The sequence below is a fragment of the Anastrepha ludens genome, chromosome 6, assembly GCF_028408465.1.
Source record: "Anastrepha ludens isolate Willacy chromosome 6, idAnaLude1.1, whole genome shotgun sequence".
NCBI classification, from domain to species: Eukaryota; Metazoa; Arthropoda; class Insecta; order Diptera; family Tephritidae; genus Anastrepha; species Anastrepha ludens.
In genome coordinates this window covers 63,096,535-63,119,495 of record NC_071502.1, presented here as the reverse complement: position 1 = coordinate 63,119,495, position 22,961 = coordinate 63,096,535, and the positions used below count along the sequence as shown (strand labels likewise).

Here is a 22,961-nt window from a genome sequence, read left to right as displayed (position 1 = left end):
GAATCGGTTCATTGAAGCCTTAAGTTGTTCTATTATATTTTATGTAAAAAATAGGTTGATCTCTTTGAGCTCTGGGCGAAATGTGAAAATATAAATATTACAAAAGTAATACTCTGCATTCTAATAGCGGTCGCCCCTCGGCAGGCAATGGCAAACCTCCGAGTGTATTTCTGCCATGAAAAAGCTCCTCATAAAAATATCTGCCGTTCGGAGTCGGCTTGAAACTGTAGGTCCCTCCATTTGTGGAACAACATCAAGACGCACACCACAAATAGGAGGAGGAGCTCGGCCAAACACCTAACAGAAGTGTAAGCGCCAATTATTTTTTTTTTTTTTTTAATTGTTTGTTGTGTTTGAAAGGCTCAGAAAGCGGTCATGAAATCATGAAAATGCATTCGGTGAAGAGCAAATTTTGTGAACTGTTTTATAAATTCCCTCCAATCAGTCAGAACATACAGTGAACCCTGTAATCCATATGTGGCTTGGGTATCAAGAATTGGTTTTACTGGCATGAAAATATACTTCTTAGGCTGAATGAATTCTTGGGAGTTCAGTTTGATAAATCCGAGTTTAGAGTTGATGTCCTTCGTAATCAAAACTTAACTTTGAACCGAGATAACCCCAAGTCTCTAAGCACATTAGGTTAAAACCAGTATATGTATCATACCCTATGATCAGAAAGTACCGGGAAGGTGATGTTGATTGTTTTCTTCGATTGCACCATGAGTACCCTGCATCGGGCCAGACAGTCGTTAAAGAATATTATTTATCCGTTTTGAAGCGTTTGAGAGATGCTGTACGTCGCAAACGGGCGGAAATGTGGGCACACAATTCTTTGATTTTGAATGATGATAATGCACCATCGTGCCGAGCCCAAATTGTGCTGGACTATTTGACCAAACACTAAGTAAATACCGTCGTGCAAGCACCGTATTCACCTGATATGGGCCCCTGCGACCCCTTTTTGTTTCCCAAGTTGAAGTTACCTCTTCGTGGAAGGAGATTTCAGTCGATAGAGGAGATCAAAGAGAGTGCGACGAAGGAGCTGAAGGCCATCCCTTCGACGGCCTACCAGGGGGGCATGGCGGACTGGGTTAAACGTTGGCACAATTATGTTGCTTCAGACGGGTCATATTTTGAAGAAGATAAAATAAATTTGCCTGAAATTTAACTCTGTTCTGTTTTATTTAAACATTACCGGTACTTTCTGATCATAGGGTATGTAGCGATGAATATAATTCAGCGGGTAAAATGTGAAAATATTATTATGTTATATTTCACCACGAAATAAGGAAGTTGATATCATCCTGCAAATTTACGAAACCTTTAAAACTTCTTATAATATGGTATGGTATAGCTTTAGATCCTCGACGTATAGTAAAATTAGTCAAATTTTAAAACTTTTAATGAAGGTAATAAAAAGCAACGAGCCTAAATGAAGAATTCACTGAAATCGCACGGAAGTTACAGTTACCCACTTTAACAACCAGCTTTCTGTTCTTCAGAAACTTTAACAAAATCAGTATATACAGGGTGGCTGATGAAAGCCGCTACCAAAAAAAAATTGAATAACTTTTTTTCTTTTTAAGTTATCTGTTCCATTTTTGTTTTAATTTGCAGATTGATCTTTAAAATTTATTAAAATGGATAACTGGGACACGCAAACAAGAATTTGGATAGTCCGCCGCTATCACGCACTGGAGTCCGTAGTTTTGGTACAGAGAGAGTACAGGCGGATGTTTGGCGGCGATCCCCCGAGCAGATGGACCATAATGAGACTGGTGAATAATTTTGCTGAGCAAGGAAGAGTCGCAAGAAGGCCTTATCATCGAAACCCACCAATTCGGGCGGAGGAAACGATCGCTGCTGTAGCTGCAGCTATACAAAGCAATCCAAGGGTTTCAACAAGAAGCTTATCTGCTCAACTTGGTGTCAGCCGACAGTCTTTGCAAACAATAATGCACAAAGATTTAGACTTATTTCCCTACAAAATTCAAATGGTTAACAAACTGAATGCAGCAGACTTGCCGATTCGCTTGGAATTTTGCCAGAAGATCCTGCAAATGGTGGAAGAAGACCAAAACATGTTAAACTGCCTTTTCATGTCTGATGAGGCCCATTTCGATTTAAACGGCAATGTGAACAAACAAAATTGTCGAATATGGAGTACTTCTAACCCACAGATACTCCACGAGACGGAATTGCATCCTCTTCGCGTGACAGTGTGGTGTGCGGTTTCTTCACGCTGTATTGTCGGGCCTTATTTTTTTGAAGAAAATGGTCACACCGTTACGGTTACTGGAGACCGTTATTTGAAAATGCTGAAAGAATTTTTCTATCCAGAACTACGCCGAAAGAAAATTCCTTTCAACTCTGTGTGGTTTCAACAAGATGGGGCAACGTCTCACATAGCCCAGACTGTTATGACAGAGTTGCGACGAAAATTTCCCAATAAACTGATTTCAAGAAACTCCGAATTTCGTTGGCCACCCAGGTCGCCTGACCTTACTGCACCTGACTTTTTCTTGTGGGGTTTATGTAAACAAGAAGTTTATAAAACAAAGCCAACAAATTTGGATGAACTAAAACAATCCATTCGGGCAACAATTGCGGCTATTCCTGTCGCAACTCTCAAAGCAGCAATGAACAACTTTTTACTAAGATGCCGCACTTGTGTCAACGAGCATGGGAAGCATTTAAATTCAAGTATTTTTAAAACTAGTTAAGCTACATTTAATAAAATTTAATGACCTTCAACTTGAAAAAAAAAAATAAATGAATTCCATACACTAAAAAAAAAGTTATTTGAGTTTCTTAATGTAGCAAAATTCATCAGCCACCCTGTATTACAATACGAGTATTTACAATTTCGTTATCAATCTCTCTATATTTAGCTGCCTCTCATAATTCTGCAACATGTGGTATTTGGTGTGTTTCATGATATGTCCATGACCCGGGGTAGAACCTCTGAGTTATAAACCAAATCAGTCCACGGAATTTTCAAAATTCGCCTAAAAATCCACATTTCGAAGGCCTCGAGCCTGTTCGTGTATGTCCAATTTTCCATACCATATAAGAGCACAGACCACGCATAACACCACACAAAACATATTTGAAGATTCATATCGGAGGCACGCCTTTTTTTTTATATTTCGAAGTTATAGGCTTTTAAGAATATACTGTAAATTTTTTGGACGGATATTCCCAGTATTTTCTAATCTACAGTCGTTTTAGCAGGTAGAGTTCTTTTCATTTTTTTATGTAAACGAAGTTAAATAAAAAGCCTAAACAATGCAAATATCGTTTATTTTTTTTTATTAAAAAAAAAAATACTAAAAATGCCCTAAATTTTCGAGCTCTAGACCATCGAGACCCCTTAAGATCTTCCTAAATTTGCAAAATGTAGATCTAACCATTTCTATTCTGGTTTTTATTTCGCCTGATGTGTCCCAGTTGTCATTCAACCAGCATCCAAGGTATTTGAAAGGAGCCTATTTTAGCGTTAAAATCACCTTGGATTATAGTAATTTCGTGGAGTTTAGTAAACTTCAAAACTTCAAAACTTCTATTTCAGTATAGAAGACTTCGAGTCGGCGCTGGTTTTGTCAGCTGTTAGCGCATAAACTTGTAAAATGTTGATATTCTACGGTTTTGCTTCGAACTTTATCAACATTGATCTATCGGATTTAGGGACAAAGCCTACAACATTGCGCGCTATAGACTTTTTCATAATAATAGCAACGCACCTCCTGTGATTTCTGTCTTGATTACGAAAATAGTAAATTTTCATATCATATGATAAGAATTCGCCACTATCCGGTCACCAAGTTTAGTTGGCATCTAAAGCACCATTTGCATAATATAAATATGTAAGACATGGGCTGAAAAGTCGCGGACATAACAAAGGAAACACGCTTTCTCAAAACTAGCTTTATTCATCAACGTAATTTCCATCCATTTTGCCTCAAAAATTAAGACTACAACATCACTGTTGGGCTATGAGTGGAATGCCTAAGTATTCTTGATTTAATATAATTGATTTTGTTGTGATTTTTGAAGTTTTTCACTGCCTTCGAATTCGAACTTTTTCGTTTGACGTTATTGTTGTTATTTTGTACAAATGTGGGTTGATCCAGCAACATGGAGCAAAGTATCGGACGAATAGGCACCACCCTGCCATTGGTGTAAGGTGTCCACTATTTTTAGAGCGTCAACACCAAAAAATCGCAAGATTCTACTGTAAACTTCAAGTAACATTAAGCAGCCCTTTCTCGAATTCAAATCTGTTGGGATAAAAAAAATAAGAACCTTTACATTTCAGATATTTGACTCACACCAACAACCATTTGATGAAGCATTGCCCCATAAAAGTACTTATAGTACGGTAGTGAATGGTCTGGTACAGCATAAGACATCTCTTGTAAATCCAAAAATTTCAAGTCACACATCCAAAATAAGATCGTTTTTGGAGTACTATTTTTTTTTTAAATCTAGTAAATTACATTTAAGCGTCAAAATGTGCATTGGGTATAAAAACGTGATTACATTCTGAGCTAAAATTCTATGTTTTATCTTTGTTAATAGAAGAGTGGTGGTTTTTCTGGCATTTTTCTCCAATCCTAATCCAAATCAGTTGCCTATTTTCTTATTTGTTTTGCCACATGTGAAGCCAATGTCTTTTCTTTAGTTTTCTTTTTCAACTTCCTCTTTTAATGTAATTTTCCATTCATTTTTCTCTTTGCAGAAGTTTACACGTAAATGAAGGTGAAAGGGTAGACAGTGACAGAGAAAATCGCAAATCGAAAAAGGCATGTCAAATGCATATGTGACACACCGAAAATAAAGGTACTCGTATTTGTGGGTATGTAAATGTAAAAAGGGATAAGAAATTAATAGAAAAAATGGTCGAAAAGCAAGCCGCCATGTAGAGAAATCAAAATAGAGGATACTAAGAACACATTGTAGAAAAAAAATAAAAGCCAGAAAATTTATATGAAAAATACTGTACTCGAGATTCAACGGGCACGCCGTCAAGCATCACCCACAAGGACACAAACACAATGAAAACTGGTTGATAGCTTCACGCTCTCTTCTGCCGCCGACAGAGAAATGGCAGCTGACGACTGTTGCTTGGCCGAATATGCGACTACTAACTGCCAGACAAGTGCAAAAACAACTAGAATAACAAAATTGTCAAAAAAAAGAAACACAAAACAGCAGCCATATCTACAACCAACAGCACAACCTCCTCAACACTTGTCAACGAACCACAGCTGTGGCTGTAGCAACTGCAAAAGCATCAACGAATACAACTGTGGAGACAAATGCTGTAACTGGAATAACCAGCAGAACAACATTGAGCCGCATTAAACCACACTGCCGACGCCGTCCACGCCACAGACATTGCCGCAGGCGTTGCATACTTTGAGGAGTAGCAGATAAAGTGCGGCGGGAAGCATTGCAATCACTGCTCGATACGGCTGTTGATTGTGCGACGCTTATGGTGAAAGTGCTGGTCAACGACCAACAAGCAATACAGGCACAAAACAACAATAAAAACAAGCGCAAATAGTGAAAAAATTAAGAGTGTGAAAGAATCAAATCAAAGTCCTTGGGCAGGCAATACGAGCGCATTGAAATTGGAATTGACTAGTTGCTAGAAGCAGTGAATTGTCTGTTGGTGTCGCGTTGCTGTTGTTGCTTGGCCAGTCACTGAACTCAGCTGTCCTGCATCAGCGCGACTTTTTTGTTGTTTGTGTTACTTTTTCGTTTTTTTTGTATTGCATCAAGTAAGCAAGCAGCACATCCTTTTTCCCGCCTGCCACAACAACGACTAGCAGAGTGGACATTGCAAGAGCAAGCAAATTGGCAAGAACACGAGCGCAAAAAATAGGCAGTAAAAGCAAAAAGGCACGACAAATCAACGCAAAGTACATCGCAACAAAAAATAAAAAAGTCACGAATAACGCAACGAAAATATTCTACGAACAACTGCCATCAAGAGACATTCTGCGTTTCTCTTCAATTTTTATTGGCTCACTATCGTTCGTCGCTTTTAAATTGACTTTGAAACAACTTTTCGCTCAACATACGTTTGTATTCCTCCTCTACTTTGGCCTTGCCATCAGCCTCCTGTCGCTGCCATCTGCTAAAACTCTGTTGAGTATTGTATAAATCCCAGAACCGCACCGCTATCCAACACCTCTAGCAACAGTAGGAACATCGAGATGGCGTCAAAATTTTGGTTGACTGTTTGGTGTGCGCTAGTTAGCTGGTTTCCGCTGCTGGCCAACGGTTACCTGAACGTCTTCATTAGCCACCGCGAAGTCATTAAATTGATGGGTGAGTATTTGTTACCGTAAATACAAATACTAAATTTACAAAGTTAAAAATTTTAAATTTTGAGTTACAACAAAATATTTGTGCAGTTGCGTTTGGTAAATACAACAAATAACTGCCGCAAAATCTGCATAAAATTTCAGGCACACCTGCACAATTGGTTCGGGGCTAAAATCTGTTTGAGTTTACAAAACTGCATTTTTAAATTATCTGTGCATAGTCAACCTGGTAGCCGACTTTGGTAACTCATACGCCCCTCCATGGCGCTTGGCGCTCCTGCTTCCATGTCAGTCCTGTGCCCACTTTTTGATCGTTTTATCACTATTTTTGACTACTCTGCTCCAAAAAATTCGTTGACGATAAAATATTTATTTATTCATACGAAATTTAGCATACTTTGCAGTCAAGGCTTCAATGTCCACGTGGCGTATGCGTAATATTTTCTTCTTTTACCTCATTTCTTACCGAAAAAAGTCAGATGTGATGCGGCAAAAGTCATATTGCAAAAGGAAAGCACCAAATAATAGGTCTATTTATAAGTTCGTGCGGTTTTACAACAGATGGCGTAACTTGATTATTATTCCATCGATCCACATTTCCAAACATTCATTGGAGAGCTACTGTCGTAAGGCACAAACGTCAGTATAAGTTTTTTATTTGAAGCGTAAACAACAATATTTTTACCACACTTGAAAATGTCGAATTTCGTGCCAAATAATGTGTTTTTGCGGGGAATTCTTCTTCATTATTTTAATATGAAGAAAAAAGCAGCCGAAAGTCATCGTATCTTGGTGGAAGTTTATGGTGAGCATGCTCTATCTGAGCGAACGTGCCAGAAGTGGTTTGCACGCTTTAAAAGTGGTGATTTTGGCTTGGAAGACGAAGAACGCGAGGGTGCGCCGCCAAAGTTCATGGATACCGAATTGGAGGAATTGCTCGATCAAGATCCGGCTCAAACGCAAGAAGAGGTTGCAAAAACTTTGGGAGTTGATCAATCAACCATTTCCAAACGTTTAAAAGCCATGGGAATGATCCGAAAGGTAGGCCATTGGGTGCCGTATGAATTGAAGCCAAGAGACGTTGAACGCCGTTTTATGGCATGCGAACAACTGCTTCAACGGCACAAAAGAAAGGGTTTTTTACATCGAATTGTGACTGGCGATGAAAAGTGGGTCCATTACGACAATCCAAAACGTCGGGCAACGTATGGATACCCTGGCCATGCTTCAACATCGACGTCGGCGCAGAATATTCATGGCCTGAAGGTTATGCTGTGTATCTGGTGGGACCAGCTGGGTGTTGTGTATTATGAGCTACTGAAACCGAATGAAACGATTACGGGGGATGTCTACCGACGACAATTGATGCGTTTGAGCCGAGCACTGCGAGAAAAACGGCCGCAATACGCCGATAGACACGACAAAGTTATTTTGCAACATGACAATGCTCGGCCACATGTTGCACAAGTGGTCAAAACATACTTAGAAACGCTCAAATGGGATGTCCTACCCCACCCGCCGTATAGTCCAGACCTTGCGCCATCCGATTACTATCTCTTCCGATCGATGCAACATGGCCTGGCTGACCAGCACTTCCGTAATTACGATGAAGTCAAAAAATGGATCGATTCGTGGATTGCGGCAAAACCGACCGAATTTTTCACAAAGGGAATCCGTGAATTGCCAGAAAGATGGGAAAAAGTAGTAGTAAGCGATGGACAATATTTTGAATATTAAATTTGTAACCATTTTACGTCAATAAAGTTTCAAATTTCGAAAAAAAACCGCACGAACTTATTCATAGTCCTATTAATAAATAAAAGAAAAATTTAATTCATGTGCATAAATAAATAAATATTCGATTATGTTATAAATTTTACAAATATTTACAATTTTTTCAAACAGTTTGTTATTAGGCTTACAGTTGAAAGAGTTTTGAGGCCACCTAATATCAATAGAAGCTATTCATTTCGACACTTTTAGCCATTTGCTAAGCTATAAAGAAATGACGCTATAGAAAATCGGTTTGCTGGAAACTAAAATATAAAGCGAAAATTCATAAAATAAGTTCACTTTTTCATTAAATTCTCATCAACTTTGTATTTACATACAAATGCCCCACCCTTATAATGAATAAATTTGAGCCAACATGTTCTCCTTTGAAAGTACCTGTGCGAATAAATCAACGCAGCGTTGAAATGCCGAAAATATCTCATCCGTAGCTGCTTCAATATGGAATAAGCCAAATTCGGCTATTCCGTTCACTGAAGAGTCTCTCAATTCACATTGAGGCGAACTTTTAATAAATATCTTGATCTGCATCCATACAAAAACAAATTAACTCAAGAAATGAACTCCAAAACTGTTCTGATAGGCTCCGCAAAAATTATGGTCAGTCCCTTTGCTTATATGGCGCAAAACTCATCCAGCGTACCCGCTAAAATTTTTATTTTTCCAATTTTGATGAAACTTGATAGCGTTGTTCTACTTTTGGCACCGTCTGTCTAATAGAAGCGTGACCGCCATGACTAGATAACTATTTGGCCAATTCGATTCCAGCAAACTACATTGTATGGGTTTATAATATTTATTATACGCAATATATGCGATAAAATAATAGCCGCCTTCAAAAGCTATAATGGGTTCACATCTTCGAGTCATACTTCGTGATTTCTGCGCAAGTTGTGGAAGCAATCAGCTGTCAATCAGTTAAATTTGTTTGTTGAAAACCGTTTGAAAGCCCATATTTGTTTTCCTTTGAGCATTCGCTTAAATATTCCCCAATCTTGTTCAATAATATTGGCCAAAAGCGACTCCGAAAGCCAATCCAACATTTCAATCCCATTTTGACGTTTCCGCTTTTCACATCTTCGGCTTCGATGCTTGAAATCGTTATCTTCTTGTAAATCCAAGGTTGGCTAGTTCTTCTTCGCAGATGATGGTAATAATGTTTCTTGGTAAATTGTTTTCATGAAAACTACATTCAAATTGGCGCTAAGCATAAAAAACGGTCAAATCGTTTTTCGGAGAAGCAACTTCGAACAGTAAGTACAGTTCGTTGAAGTGGTCGATTATCAGCAGTACACCAAGAACACTTTCGCCCAGAAAGAAGATTCATTCGTGAAGATTACGTTTGTCCCATTCCGTTCTGAATGTGTCTTAGGCCATTCCAGACTCTTTTCAATGTCTGAGAATGAGAGCCATGGAGCAATGTTTTTTTCAATGCGCTTCGCAATTCGAGGCCATCTGCGCGCAAACGTCCCCGTATCGTATCTTTAACCCCACTTTTCCTTAAATCTAACATTTTTTAACTCGGTTTACCATTACATCCATTTATATATGAACGTTCTCAACGTCTTTTGCTGCAGATGCCCGCAACACTGCTTCAAGTCCTTTTTCATACAAAGAACTCGATTTGTATAGACAAAGTAAGATTTCTTCATTTCTCACAATACTAACAAAAAGTATTGCGATATTTGAATTTTGTTCGCCACTCTTCTATTAAACAGACTGCATATAAACTTTGTTAAAAGCGGCAGAGAATAACCGCGAGTTATTTCACGAGAGTTTATAAGTTACGAAATATAAATATTTTAAAATCAATTTTTGCTTAAATTTACTAATTCAATGAAACTAAGAAAATAAAGGCAAGGAAATAAAGCAAGTTGCCCTTTCATATATATATATATATAAATATAATTGGCGCGTACACCCGTTTTGGGTGTTTGGCCGAGCTCCTCCTCCTATTTGTGGTGTGCGACTTGATGTTGTTCCACAAATGGAGGGACCTACAGTTTCAAGCCGACTCCGAACGACAGATACTTTTATGAGGAGTTTGTTCATGGCAGAAATACACTCAGAGGTTTGCCATTGCCTGCCGAGGGGCGACCGCTATTACAAAAATGTTTTTCTCAATTTTGATGTTTCACCGAGATTCGAACCAACGTTCTCTCTGAGAAATTCCGAATGGCAATCACGCACCAACCCATTCGGCTACGGCGGCCGCCTTTAAGAATATACACTGCGTTAAATCCCTAGCAGTTATTGGCAAGTTCTGACAACTTATTTGTTTCTCATTTCATTGTAGTAATTTTGTTATGAAAATGTAGTTACATTTTCTATAAGAGCCATATATTTCAAAGTTTGAAACTGTATGCAAATTCAGAAAATGTTTAAGAAATATTTGAAAAATTGCTCACTTTTTAATCAGATTCTTTAGAAAAATTCTAGACATGCAGTTTTATGGCCTATTGAATTTTGATGTAACAGAGTGCAGGATTCAAGTGGCTCAAACATTGCACTGATTTTAGACAACTATTGTTTTTGTCCTTGGTGGCAGTTTTGTGCACGAATATTTGAAATCTTTTATATAGAAGAGAATACCTAACATTAAATTATATATTATATTAAATAATAAATTATATTAAATTTAATTTTGGTTAAAAGCATTTGAAGCATGGGTTTATATGGCTTTTGTAGAAGAATAAACAATGTTGTCTTAAAATAATACAAAATTAAATGAAAATAAATAAATGGTCTAAAATTGTCATAATTGTCAAAAAGTCTCTTGTCTATAGCTATTTGACGCAGTGTAATGGATTTAAAGTGAGGCGGAAAGGATTTATCGATTTACGTTGTCAACAATCTGTATAAGGTTATTTTTGCGAATAAATTGCATTTGCAAATAAAGTTGAGCCACTATCACACTGTAATATTTTGGACTAAATTATTTCATTCGTTAACGGTATAGTACGGTTTGCAATATCTATACCACTAGTCATATAACGGTAGTAAACATCTTCATTTGGGGAACGATGCCTCCTAACTATGCTATCACTTTAGCTTTCCAAAATCTTGGGCCATCTTACGATTTACTTAATCGATATTCACCTTAAGAGCTTCAATGGTTAAAGGATTGTTCACCTAATCTCAGTATTTCATGGCACCCCACAAAACAAGTCTAAAGGGGTCAGAGAGCTGATAACACGATTACCGAACATGGCGCTTGAAATACCGATTGTCGCATTGGCTGTGACAAGGTACGGCCTGCTGCTTACGCTAAAAATCGTCAAAGTCCTTGTCTTCAATTTTCAGCACTAAAAAGTTTTTACCACGGCTCTGTAGCGCCCACCGTTAGTCGAAATAGCGTCTCCAACAGCATTTTCGAAGAAAAATAGGCCAATGTCACCAAACCGTCTCTCTGAGGACACATTGACTTTACGACAATCACGTGCGGGTCCTTTGACCGCACACCGAAAATGCACTTTGTCAGAAAAGCTGAATTTTACTGCATTTCAGTGAAGGCATTTTTTTAATGCTAGGAAACATTGACGAGGGAAATAAGTGTGTTTCGCTTGAACCACGCGTAAAGCAATTAATTTCGTTCTGGGAAAATACGCAACTGACTTTCTGCGAAGATTGGCAGGGAAAATGGTAATCCCTGTCAATAAAACATATGATAAAAAAAACACTTTGTGGACCCCCCTTCCGGATGGTTCCAGGTCGGACCCACTATTCCAAAAATGTTTAGTCTTAGATACATAGTTGAAAAATTGTCCGAGTGTGAATCAAATCGGACCTTAAATACAATTTTTTGGAGCTTATTGACTCCAGCGTTATCTAATATGACATTCCGGACATTAACTAAATTGGGCCGACGAAGCGCGATTTCTGTAAACAAATCAATTTCAACGCTTCCAGCGGGTATACAATGACTTGTAAATTTTAAACAGTATACTTATAATAAATACTATACGAGGGGTGCCTTTTATATGTCGGGATTAGAGAACAAAAGAAGTCATTCGGTGCCAAGTCAGGACTATTCGGCGGATGACCCATTAATTCGATGTTTTGGGTGCTCAAAAATGCAGTTGTTTGAGCCGATTTGTGAGAGCTCGCATTGTCCTGGTGAAGAGTGATCCGTCTTTGGCGATTGGTTTTCCTAATTTCTTGGAAGACAACTGGCAAACAAATGGTTGTGTACCACTTAGAATTTACTGTTCTGCGTTGTTCTAGTGGTGCGGTTGCGACATGTCCAGTTTTTCCGAAAAAACAGGCGACCATTTGCTTGGAAGTGCTTCGTGCGCGAACAACTTTTGTTGGATTTTGTTGGATTTGGCTCATCTTGAAACACCCATACAGTCGACTGCTGTTTACTTTCGGGCTCATACGCGTAAATCCATGATTCATCACCTGCCACGATGTCATAGACGTGTTTCGAAGCCCCGCGATCGTATTGTTTGAGCATTTCCTTCGACCAATCGACACGAGCCTTTTTTTGAGCGATTGACAAATTGTGTGGGATCCAACGCGAACAAATTTTTTTGACAGTCAAATGTTTATGCAATATTGAATGTATGCTGGTCCCACTAATGCCTAAGATTGTCTCAATCTCACGATAGGTCACATGACGATCTTACAATATCAGTTCGCGCACAGCATCAATGGTTTTCGGAACAACAACTGATTTTGGGCGACCTTCACGAAATTCGTCTTGGAGTGAACTACGACCACGATTGAATTCACCATACCATCGATAAACACTGGTCCTTGATGGAGCTTCATCGCCAAAAAATGAATTAAGTTTATCCATGCAATGTTGCTGAGTTAAGGGGTTAGGGGTAGTCAGAATTTTCAAAAAATCGATTTTTTTTTTTTGCATTTTCTTAAAGTATAATGTTTTAAAAATATTGTGTAAAAATTTGAAGTGAATCCGACAAATACTTTTCAAGTTATTCAACAATTAACAAAGGGCGCTCGGCCGCTCCGGAGCCGATAGCAAAACTTTAAATGCGTTTTTCTCAAAACTATGTTTTTCAAACTGGTGAACACTGTAACTTAAAAACCGCTACGTAGATTTCAATAACATTTATACAGCTTTTGAAAAACATAAAAAACTTGTGCCTGATCGAAGGATTTTTATTTTTTTTCAAAAATTTCGATTTTTTTTAACAATTAACTGTTGGTTTTTTTTTCTAAAATCTGGAAAAAATTTTCTGAGGCCGCCATTTTGTTCATTTTGAAAAAAAAAAAAAAGCTTCGATCCGGCTCGAGATTATCTATCAATAAAAATATATTAATTTTTCTCATCCGATTGGTTTTAGACGAATCTGCAAGGACTTGTGATGTTCACCGCAAGGGACTTCTGGAGAAACGGGCTTCACACAAACAGCGATAACTTTTGCAATTATTAATTTTTTTTTTGAAACTTTGGTGAAGTCAAGTTAAAACATGATGTTTTTATGCTATGTTTTTATTTTTGTTAAATAAATTAATTAAGTAGCAAAAAAAAATTCGTGAAAATCATCATTTTTTCGGGCCTCTGACTACCCCTAACCCCTTAATTCACGTCGAAAGTTGTAAAAAACAATCGCACGAAAATGTTCAGGATTTAATTCCATTTTTGAGCAGAGATGAATCTTTAAGTTACTGTAAATAACACAAATAGCGCTGGTATTTCAAAACGTTCTGAGTACGTAAAAGCCAAAAAATGTCAAACTTTGCGATACAGCTGTCAGTTGCCAGATTGCAACACCAGGGTTGCCAAGTCCCGACATATACAAGACACCCCTCGTATACAGTGTACTCTCTCCTATCGGACACCTTCCATAAGCGGACACTTTTTTCAGTCCCTTAGGTGTCCGCTTAAGGACATATATTATTGGCCTTTACACTTTTGTGGGGTATTTGGCGGAGCTCCTCTTCCTATTTGTGTTATGCGTATTGATATTTGCCATTGCTATTATTGCCGCCGTAGCAGAATGGGTTGGTGCGCGACTACCATTCGGAATTCACAGAGAGAACGTAGCTTCGAATCTCTGTGAAACACCAAAATTAAGAAAAACTTTTTTCTAATAGCGGTCGCCCCTCGGCAGGCAATGGCAAACCTCCGAGTGTATTTCTGCCATGAAGAAGCTCCTCTTAAAAATATCTGCCGTTCGGAGTCGGCTTGAAACTGTAGGTCCCTCCATTTGTGGAACAACATCAAGGCGAACACCAGAAATACGAGGAGGAGCTCGGCCAAACACCCAAAACGGGTGTACGCGCCAATTATATATATATGTATATATACATATATATATATATTATTCTTTCTGAACGTGAGACCCCCTGCCCCCAGAATAGATTTTGACGAAAAGAGGTCTATGAGGGCTTAAAATGTAGGTAATTATGTTTACTTTCGAAAGCAAAGTGGCACTTCTTGAAATTCAAAATGGCGGATCCTTCCTTCCTTATACTCCACAAGCTTGCTCACAAGAAAATTTTGCTTGCGCAATTTAAGGAAGATCGTGCTCTACGACTTATACAACCTTTAGAGCCAATTTAAAGACTTAATTAAATGACTTTTCAATTATTGACAGCAATAGTGACACCTTCTTTCGAAAGGTCGGAGTTTTGTACATGCCTGATTGACATTACCCATGACTCACAGCCATACGTCAACATTGGTCTTATTATTGTTTTGTAAATATTGTATTTGCAGCTACGCGAGAGTAGTCTAGATTTTAACACTATTGTCATTTTTTAGCAGTACTTCCAAGTACTTGAAATTCTTTACCCCATCAAAAACGTACTGTCAGGCTTCCGCCTTTCAACATCGCGTAACATATTTGGTCTTATCGACTTTGATATGGAGTCCAACAGCCTTTGCTTTTGTTTCGATGTTAGAGAAAAGTTGATCCATACAGCTTCGATTTCGAGCTCAGGATGGATATGTCACCAGCATACGCGATGGTTCGGCCGGAGCTGAAATAGATGACCAGACTTCACGTCGTCCTTGATTGCGTAGTGCAAAAATAAATTGAACACAGTTTTTGATCAAGTATCGCCTTGTTTGACTCCACCGTCGCTAGCAAAGTGTTCGGAGGTTGACTATTGCACAAGGATTTTTCCTTTGGTGTAGTTAAGCATACTAGCTTATTTGTAAATTGACATTATTGAAAAAAAAAGCATACATCGGAAAGCAGACGAAAACTTTCAGTTATCCTAAATCGTTGGCAACTTTTTCTGAGACCTTGTTTATTTGTTTTCGTGTAGAGATCCGGCACTTCAATCGTAAACAAAGCAACAAACAACTCTTAAAAGCCTCAGAAAAATATTTTTGATGTCTCAAGGAAAATTAATTGTTCATCGTTAACACTACTGACACACTTTCGATCCAACTTCAGAAGAAGCGAATGGATAACGCGACTGATTGACTGATTAATAGCACCCGCCAAGAATCACTTTAATTCACTTTTTCCTACGCACGCAAACAGCACTTCCTACTCATACACACACACGGCACACACAGCCCGAAGTCCATGCATACATTCGTTCACACAAAAAGTGTTTACTTAACAAGAATCCGAATTGCGAACATTGGAAGTGAAAAACACTTGAAATATACTTACATACATATATACATGTATGAGTAGACTACGAGAAAGTCAAAACAAAACAAATACAAATGAGAGAAAGCATTAAGTGTTGCAAAGCTGAAAACTGAAAGCAAACCAAAAACTGAAGAGGTTAACAATCGCATACTTGGTTCATGTTTAAATGCGTGCCAGGCGCTGAGTGCAATGTTGTTGTACTAGCATATGTATTTGTATTGTACATATACATACATATAATTTTTTTTAGCAGTTTGAGTAGTTGGAAACTTTCGAGAGGCTTTCGCGCACATTTTCACATTTATAAACGCCGCTCGAGTGCTTGGCAAATAGCGCATAAGCGAAGCTTAACTTTGCAGTTATTGTTCACATTGTTCTCATACGCAAGACTATTTACGCATACATATTTTCGCATACCGCTTGATACATAGCTATAGCTACAACTACACTACTCCGCCCCTGAACCTGCTGCCCTTAATCTCAATAAACAAAAATTAAATCGATTTTCAGCTGTCGTATAAACATCGCTATGCGGCATGCTTATTGTCGGCAATCAACAGAACAACAACAACAACAAAATTGGCAACGAAAAAGCGCAAACAATGCCACACTTCCACACAGCCAAATAACAATAACAAAGTAAATAAGTGGAAATAGTTAAAACGAAAGCGAGCATCAACCGCCAACCGCAAGCGGCGAGTGACATAACGTCGGCAACCTCAACATTGCCACCGACACGACCACCTCCACTCCCATCACTCTTTGTCTTGTTATTCGCCGAAATATTAATGACACATCCAGGCGCTTTGGCAGTCGCAATGCATCATTTACCAAAACGCAATCACCGTCACCATTTATTTAGCAAAAGCAAAAGTAGCCAGGTTATCCTATACCAGTGCCTGACGGCTGAAAGCAATGGCCTCGACCTTGCCGATGAGCTGGCGTTGCGTGCAGCTATTGTTAAAGTTGCTAAAAATCTTCGGCGAGTCGCAGCAGTCCTTTCAAAGTATAGCCTTAAATGCACTAATACGCACATACACACGCACGCACACATCCATATTTATTTTCCCACAGTCGCTTCGCAATTGATTAATGATGCTCCACAGCCGCCTCATGCCCTTTTCCTGTCATCCGTATACTTACCTAAAAGCACCGTCGCTCGTTTGTTTTGTTGTTGCACTAATAGTTGTTGTCAGGCCGGATTTCTTTGTTAATGTGTTTCCTGGTGTTTCCTGTTTTCTTACAATGCCTACGTTGTTTGTTATACTATTTTGTGTTTTTTTGCTTTTGCTGTATTTTGTCGTACTTTAGTTTCAACGCATTGCTCGTACAAGCCACTTCAGATAATAATATGAAAAAAGTAAACGAGAAAACCAAATAGGCTCGTAGTACAACACAAACATGAAGCAATGAATTTTTGTTTATTTTAACCTTCTCCTCCATTTTGTGGTAGTTTTATTGTCCCTTTTTCAACTTTGAGCTCGTTTCATTCGCATGGGTTCGCAGCTTCGCGTTGGGTGAACATTGACCTTAGGCCTCTAAGAAAGTTTTGCAGTTAGTTTAAAGTACAGAAATTTAATGAGGTCAATGAAGTTTGAGAAATTTGTGTAGCCTCAAAAAGTTGACGTTTTTATTATCCTTTTCGCACCGCACGTTTTTTTAAAGGACTGTTTAATACTGTAACTTAACGGATTTTCGGGATTATTTTTTTAAGGGGGTAGTATGGTATTTTTTTTTTTTCATTTTTTTTTTTTTTTTTTTTTTTAATTATTCTATAACATCTTAAGATTATTGTGTGAAAGTTTGAAGTGCATTAGAGTAAAATTGACAAAGACACAAAGGATTAAGTATCTACCTCTCCAACCGGATTTCACGCTGTAAAAATCTTCACAAATCTTTAAACGCGTTTTTCTCACACTTGCCTTTTTTACGGTCGGTGTCCACTGTAGATTCATATCTACTGCACCGATTCTTTTCAAATTTGGTTTTTTTGTTTCTTTACTTTATTCACGAGGTAATGACGTCGAGTTTTTTTTTTTTTTAAATTTTGTCATATTTTAAAACAACAAAGTTTTCAAGTTTTTTTTATGAAAAATCGGTGTTTTGACTTCAAAGCGCTTTAAAAAATTTAAAAAAAAAAAAAAAAAAATTCGACGTTGTTACCTGCGAAACTTTATTAGCTGATGAAATCAATTTGGTTTTTTGATTTTAATTGATCCAGTAATGAGTTCTGAGGGACACCGCAATAAAACTTTTTTATGAGACGTCCGCGAAGATTCGCTGCCACCAACTCATTTCTTCATAAAAATCAATGAAAATTTCACACAATATTCTTTAAATATGACTTTATAATGAAGTAATTTTAAAATTTTGAATAAATCAACTGTGTCGACAAAAAAAATTTCGAAAAATATGCTTGTTTTACACCGAATTAACCATACTACCCCCTTAAGGCATCTAATCTTTTCATTTGAATAGCACACGAAACATCATTTAAATCGCCAACTCTTTGGTATTTGATAGCAGACATACTTGTAGGAGAACATTTACGGTTTATCAATAATTTCGGCCATTTGACTATGCCATGTGCCTCTTTAAAAGGCCAGTACTTCACGCGGTGGGCGATTTTATAGGTGTGGGTGTGAATAACTTATAGAGTCGACAAATTAAGAAATTTTTATCCGCATATTTGGACGACGGCAAATTATGAGACTGAATTTGAATAAAATCGGTGGAATCTAACAAATTTTTCAAAATCGTGAATGTATAAAAATTCAAATGTTGAGAAATCAAGTTAGAAAATTGATTACGCTATGAGAATTAGAAGGTTTGGTTTCTTATTTCAAAATATCTGTGCTGTCCTTGTATTCAAGGTATACTGGGCTTTGTTGTGACATGGAACATCCAAAGGTTAATCACGTCCACCCATTAACTCAAGATTGGCAAATTTGCACATTTAAGCTTTTAGTACAAAGGGGATGGATATATAATCATGGAGCCAATCTTTGCGGAGACAAATCCCTATTTTTTTGTTTTAGCGTATTTTTAATAAAAATCAAAGCTTACTTGTTTTAGCCACTCTCCCACTGTGTACATTCATTTCAGCTCCATCTACTGGCAAGAAATAAAAAGGAGCGGCTTCATTGGCAGATAGAAAGCTGAGAATTAAAGTTTTCAAACAAAGTTTTCGCAAGATTATATTGATTTCCATCCAGGTGATTCTATTCTGAAAGAGACGTTTCAGGATCTGGGAATTTCCAAACGTTTTCCTGTTAGCAGCGTTGTCTATTTTAACGTATTGCTTTGTACAGGCTGTAGTACCTCTTGATAGTGATGATATTAAAGGTACTGATGATAATTGTAATGAATTCATTAAGTCCGCCATCGTGATATTCTCTGAAAAATCTGTCCTGGGTGCGTGCTTTTTGAGCTTCTTTAGACAACATAGACTCCGCGACAAAACGATAGCACATCAATATTTATTATTTTATTTATTTAAAGTGCATTATTTTTTACAAATTTATGGCTCATTGTCTAGCAAAAGCCTTATCAACTCACAAATCTATATATATAAAAAAGAAATGATGTTCGTTTGTACGCATTTTTTTGGGCCGATACGAGGCCAATTTTATTCGCTCTTTTTTCATATTATAGGGATCCACTAGGGGAAGGTTTTCAACAAAAAAATTTTTTTTTTAATATTTTCTTCATATAAAAAAAAGAAAAAATCAAAATATTGTACAAATTATGTTTTTAGTGAAAAATCATTTTCTGTGTACAACTTTTTTTGAATAAATATACGAATTTTTCGTTATTATGAAACGAATTGTGTCGTGTTGCTAAGTTGCAAATTTTTTTCGACGGAGAGTAAACATAAACACAGAGGTTTGTACGCTCTTTATGAAGAGAAGTGCTTCAGTACACATACACGAACGCCGAACTACTGATTTGTGTTTTGTGTGCAGTTCATTTGTGAGAGCAACAAGTGTGTTGGCCAAGGATAATAGATTTACCAAGGTTTGCCAGACAAGAAAGAGTTATTCTGCTCTCAGAGAATTTGACAGAAGTCGTTTTTGGGTTTACGTCAAACGAGATATACATTTTGTAAGAACAAATGAAATGTTCAAACGGTTTGTTTACGAATACCGCACACCAGAGCACACCACTTTATACCTTTCCCCATGTGATGTGGCATAAAAAATTTGCTTTTTCAGTTTTCTTTGGGTATTCACATCGATAAGATTACAATATAATACATTGTTCCCGGATTGATACGAATTGAAAAAAATAACATTACATTTTCGGAATGACTGATTTAAATAAAGTTGTGGATTTATTTACCGAAGAGAATGAACACATGAATACACAAAATTCAGATCGGCGATTGCGATTATTGTTGGTGTTGGTGATTATTAGACATTTCTTTGCTTTCTTTACATTTTTTTTTTTTAAGTTTGCTCTTTTTCTTCTCATTCGACCAGTCAAATCTCTCTCTCTCGCAACTACCGCGTTGCCTAATTTTGGATATAAAAAACCCACCGAAAACCCCATTTAAAGAAAACAAAATACCACATGTTTAAAAAAATACTAGAAGATCTTTGTATGCGTGATAAATTGCCTTTAGTATGTGCGTTTTTTTAAACAAATGTGTTATGTCTATGTAGAATAGACTGTATTGAAAAAACACAGTTTACAAATACATCCTTGAATTTGAAACTTATGCTAAGAGAATTTCTTTAAAAAAACGTCGAAAAACACTTGTTTGCTATATTTGAGGTTATGTATATTAGCAAAATATGTTACTCCTTTTTCAAAAAGGTCGCTATGATTTCTTTAGGTTTGGTTTCTCGATTTTTGTTTTTTTGCGTTTTTGTACACCTCTATGGCTTTATTTCGTATTCAGTAAATTCAAAGGCGTTTTAAAATTTATAAAAATGTTTCAAATATTAAGAAGAGTAAAGAGAATATTCTTGCATAACCTAAAAAAGAGCAAAAAATGAGAATGGCACTTTCAAAACATCAAATTTTATAAGAATCAATATATTTTCAATAATACTGAAATCTCCGCAGCATAAGCTTTAAATGCAACAGTGGCCCTTATTTAGCCTTTTTTAATTATAAAATTTGTTTTTAACTTACAATTTCGGCAGCTTTAAATAAGCGAAAGTGAAGCAAACGACAAGCTCAACAATTTTTGTACTTTGGGTATAAAAGAGTACTAAATTTATTGCGAAGAGCAAACGGTTGTCAACACTGCACATCTACACTACTCTGACGTCATGCACTCTCTGACGTGCGCAATCTTGTTTCTATAATTCTTCAAAATTTTTTCTATTACATTTTTAAACCAAGGTGCTTCCTGGCGCCAAATAATTTATTTTATAAGAAAATGCTCGGGTTAATTCTAAATTTTGGGCTAAGCCAACAATTTACCCTTGCAAAAGTACCAAGCACGTTTATATTGCAGACAATGAATTTTTCATTCTTGCTCACTATGGCGGCAAAGTTTGATCACTAAAACTTCGTCACAATAGAGTGATAACTTTAACGGTTGTGTGGAATTATGCGCCATATATTTGAAAACCTTGGCCCTACGATGTTTTGTCGATTAAAGAGCGGAATCAAACTTCATCATGTTTGGCTGTATAAAGCTGGCTTGACCTACAGCCTTGCTATACAAGGAATGTAATAATATCTTTGGATATGCAATTAAAGTATTTAGGGAATTTCGCATTACCAATTCACTGTTATTTAATGCGTATATATATATTCATAGCCAGGTGGATTCACAGCAAATTTAAAGGAATAGAAAAACACAATATAAGTGCATATCTCTGTATCTCTGTTATTTTGCACTTAAAGGTTATTTATTGCAGTTTCGATAGCAAAAAAAAATTCTTCACCTTCAAATATCAATTGAAAAATATGGCATAAACACTTACTGGGAAGGGAAGCTTATAACCAGAATGCATGTCCATACTTCGACTTACTTAGTTGCGACTTACTTTATTATACTTGCAACGCCAGATAATCCTCTGTAGTTTATTGTACAGGAAACAAATAAATCAAAGTTCTTGAGTAATATTTTTTTATGAATTAAAATAAATGGCTCATAAAGTTACACTACTTACCAAGGGCATTAACTAATAATACCTTTTTGAGGCGCCTAAAGCTAACTAAGAACTTTTTCAAATGATGCACTTTTTCAGTCACGAAATCGCAATCTTGCACACATACACATGCAATAACATTAATGCATTACCCTTAAACACACATAAATACACGTGAACACACATAGATGGTAAAGATGCATCGTTGTAGCTCAGCTCAGACAAAAGATGTAGCAGCAAAGCGGGTTAGGCATAAGAATGGCAATAAGAAATGTAAAGAACTTTTGAAAATAGTCTTATGGTGTTCTCCTTACACAATAAACATGCATGCATGCTATATGCATACATATGTACTTAAATACATACAAACATGCATCCCTTTGAGAATTCAGCTGATTTTAAGATCACTTTAAATATTTTACATCTCGCCTATTTGTCAACGATACTTCGACTTCATTCATTTATATAAGTTCGTATAAGAAAAGTCAATCTCACAAGAATTTGAGAGCAAGTAAATCCTTTCATAGAGAAAGATTAAATGAGAGAACTAGAAGCATACGTTTTTTTACTCGTTCCAGAAATAAAATAATATAATTTCAAAGGCACCTAAAATACATATAACAATGTAATTGGCACTTACACCCTTTACTGGGTGTTTGGTTGAGTTCCTCCCCTTATTTGTGGTGTGCGTCTTGATGTTTTTCCTCAAATGGAGAGGCCTACAGTATCATGCCGCCCTCAAACGCAAATAGTTTTTTATGAGGCGCTTTTCATCGGAGGTTTGCCATTGTCTGTTGAGGCTCTTAATAGAGGTGTTAAAATGAAAAGAAGGAAAAACACCTAAAGAAATCCTTTTGGAAACTTAAGCCTTTCTTGTTTTAACACCGCCTCTAAATTATAAATCAGTCAAAACGAAAAATCGATGATGCCGCCAGTGCTCTATAAACTTCGCGAACATATTTACGTTTGGAATGGCGTGAAATGATTTAAGAGGGCTTGCCACTTACTGAACAGAAATGTTAATACAGTTTGCCATTCTCACCTTCTAACTAATGTTTATAGATATCGATAGTTCTCATGCAGCTAACGTCTACTGATATAGTATTTTGTACCACATGCAGTATGTTTCTCAATTCTCT

General features: G+C 37.0%; 1 protein-coding gene across 2 annotated transcripts in view; it reads left to right on the top strand.

Annotated features, from left to right (window-relative positions):
• Positions 1 to 22,961, top strand: part of LOC128866834 (tyrosine-protein kinase Dnt) — a 213,354-nt gene that overhangs the window by 73,730 nt on the left and 116,663 nt on the right. For both annotated transcript variants that reach the window (XM_054107835.1, XM_054107833.1), the window contains exon 2: positions 4,745 to 6,342. In XM_054107835.1, coding sequence (XP_053963810.1) covers positions 6,228 to 6,342 — 115 coding nt within the window. In that variant the 5' untranslated portion in view covers positions 4,745 to 6,227. The remainder of the gene's footprint in view (positions 1 to 4,744; positions 6,343 to 22,961) is intronic.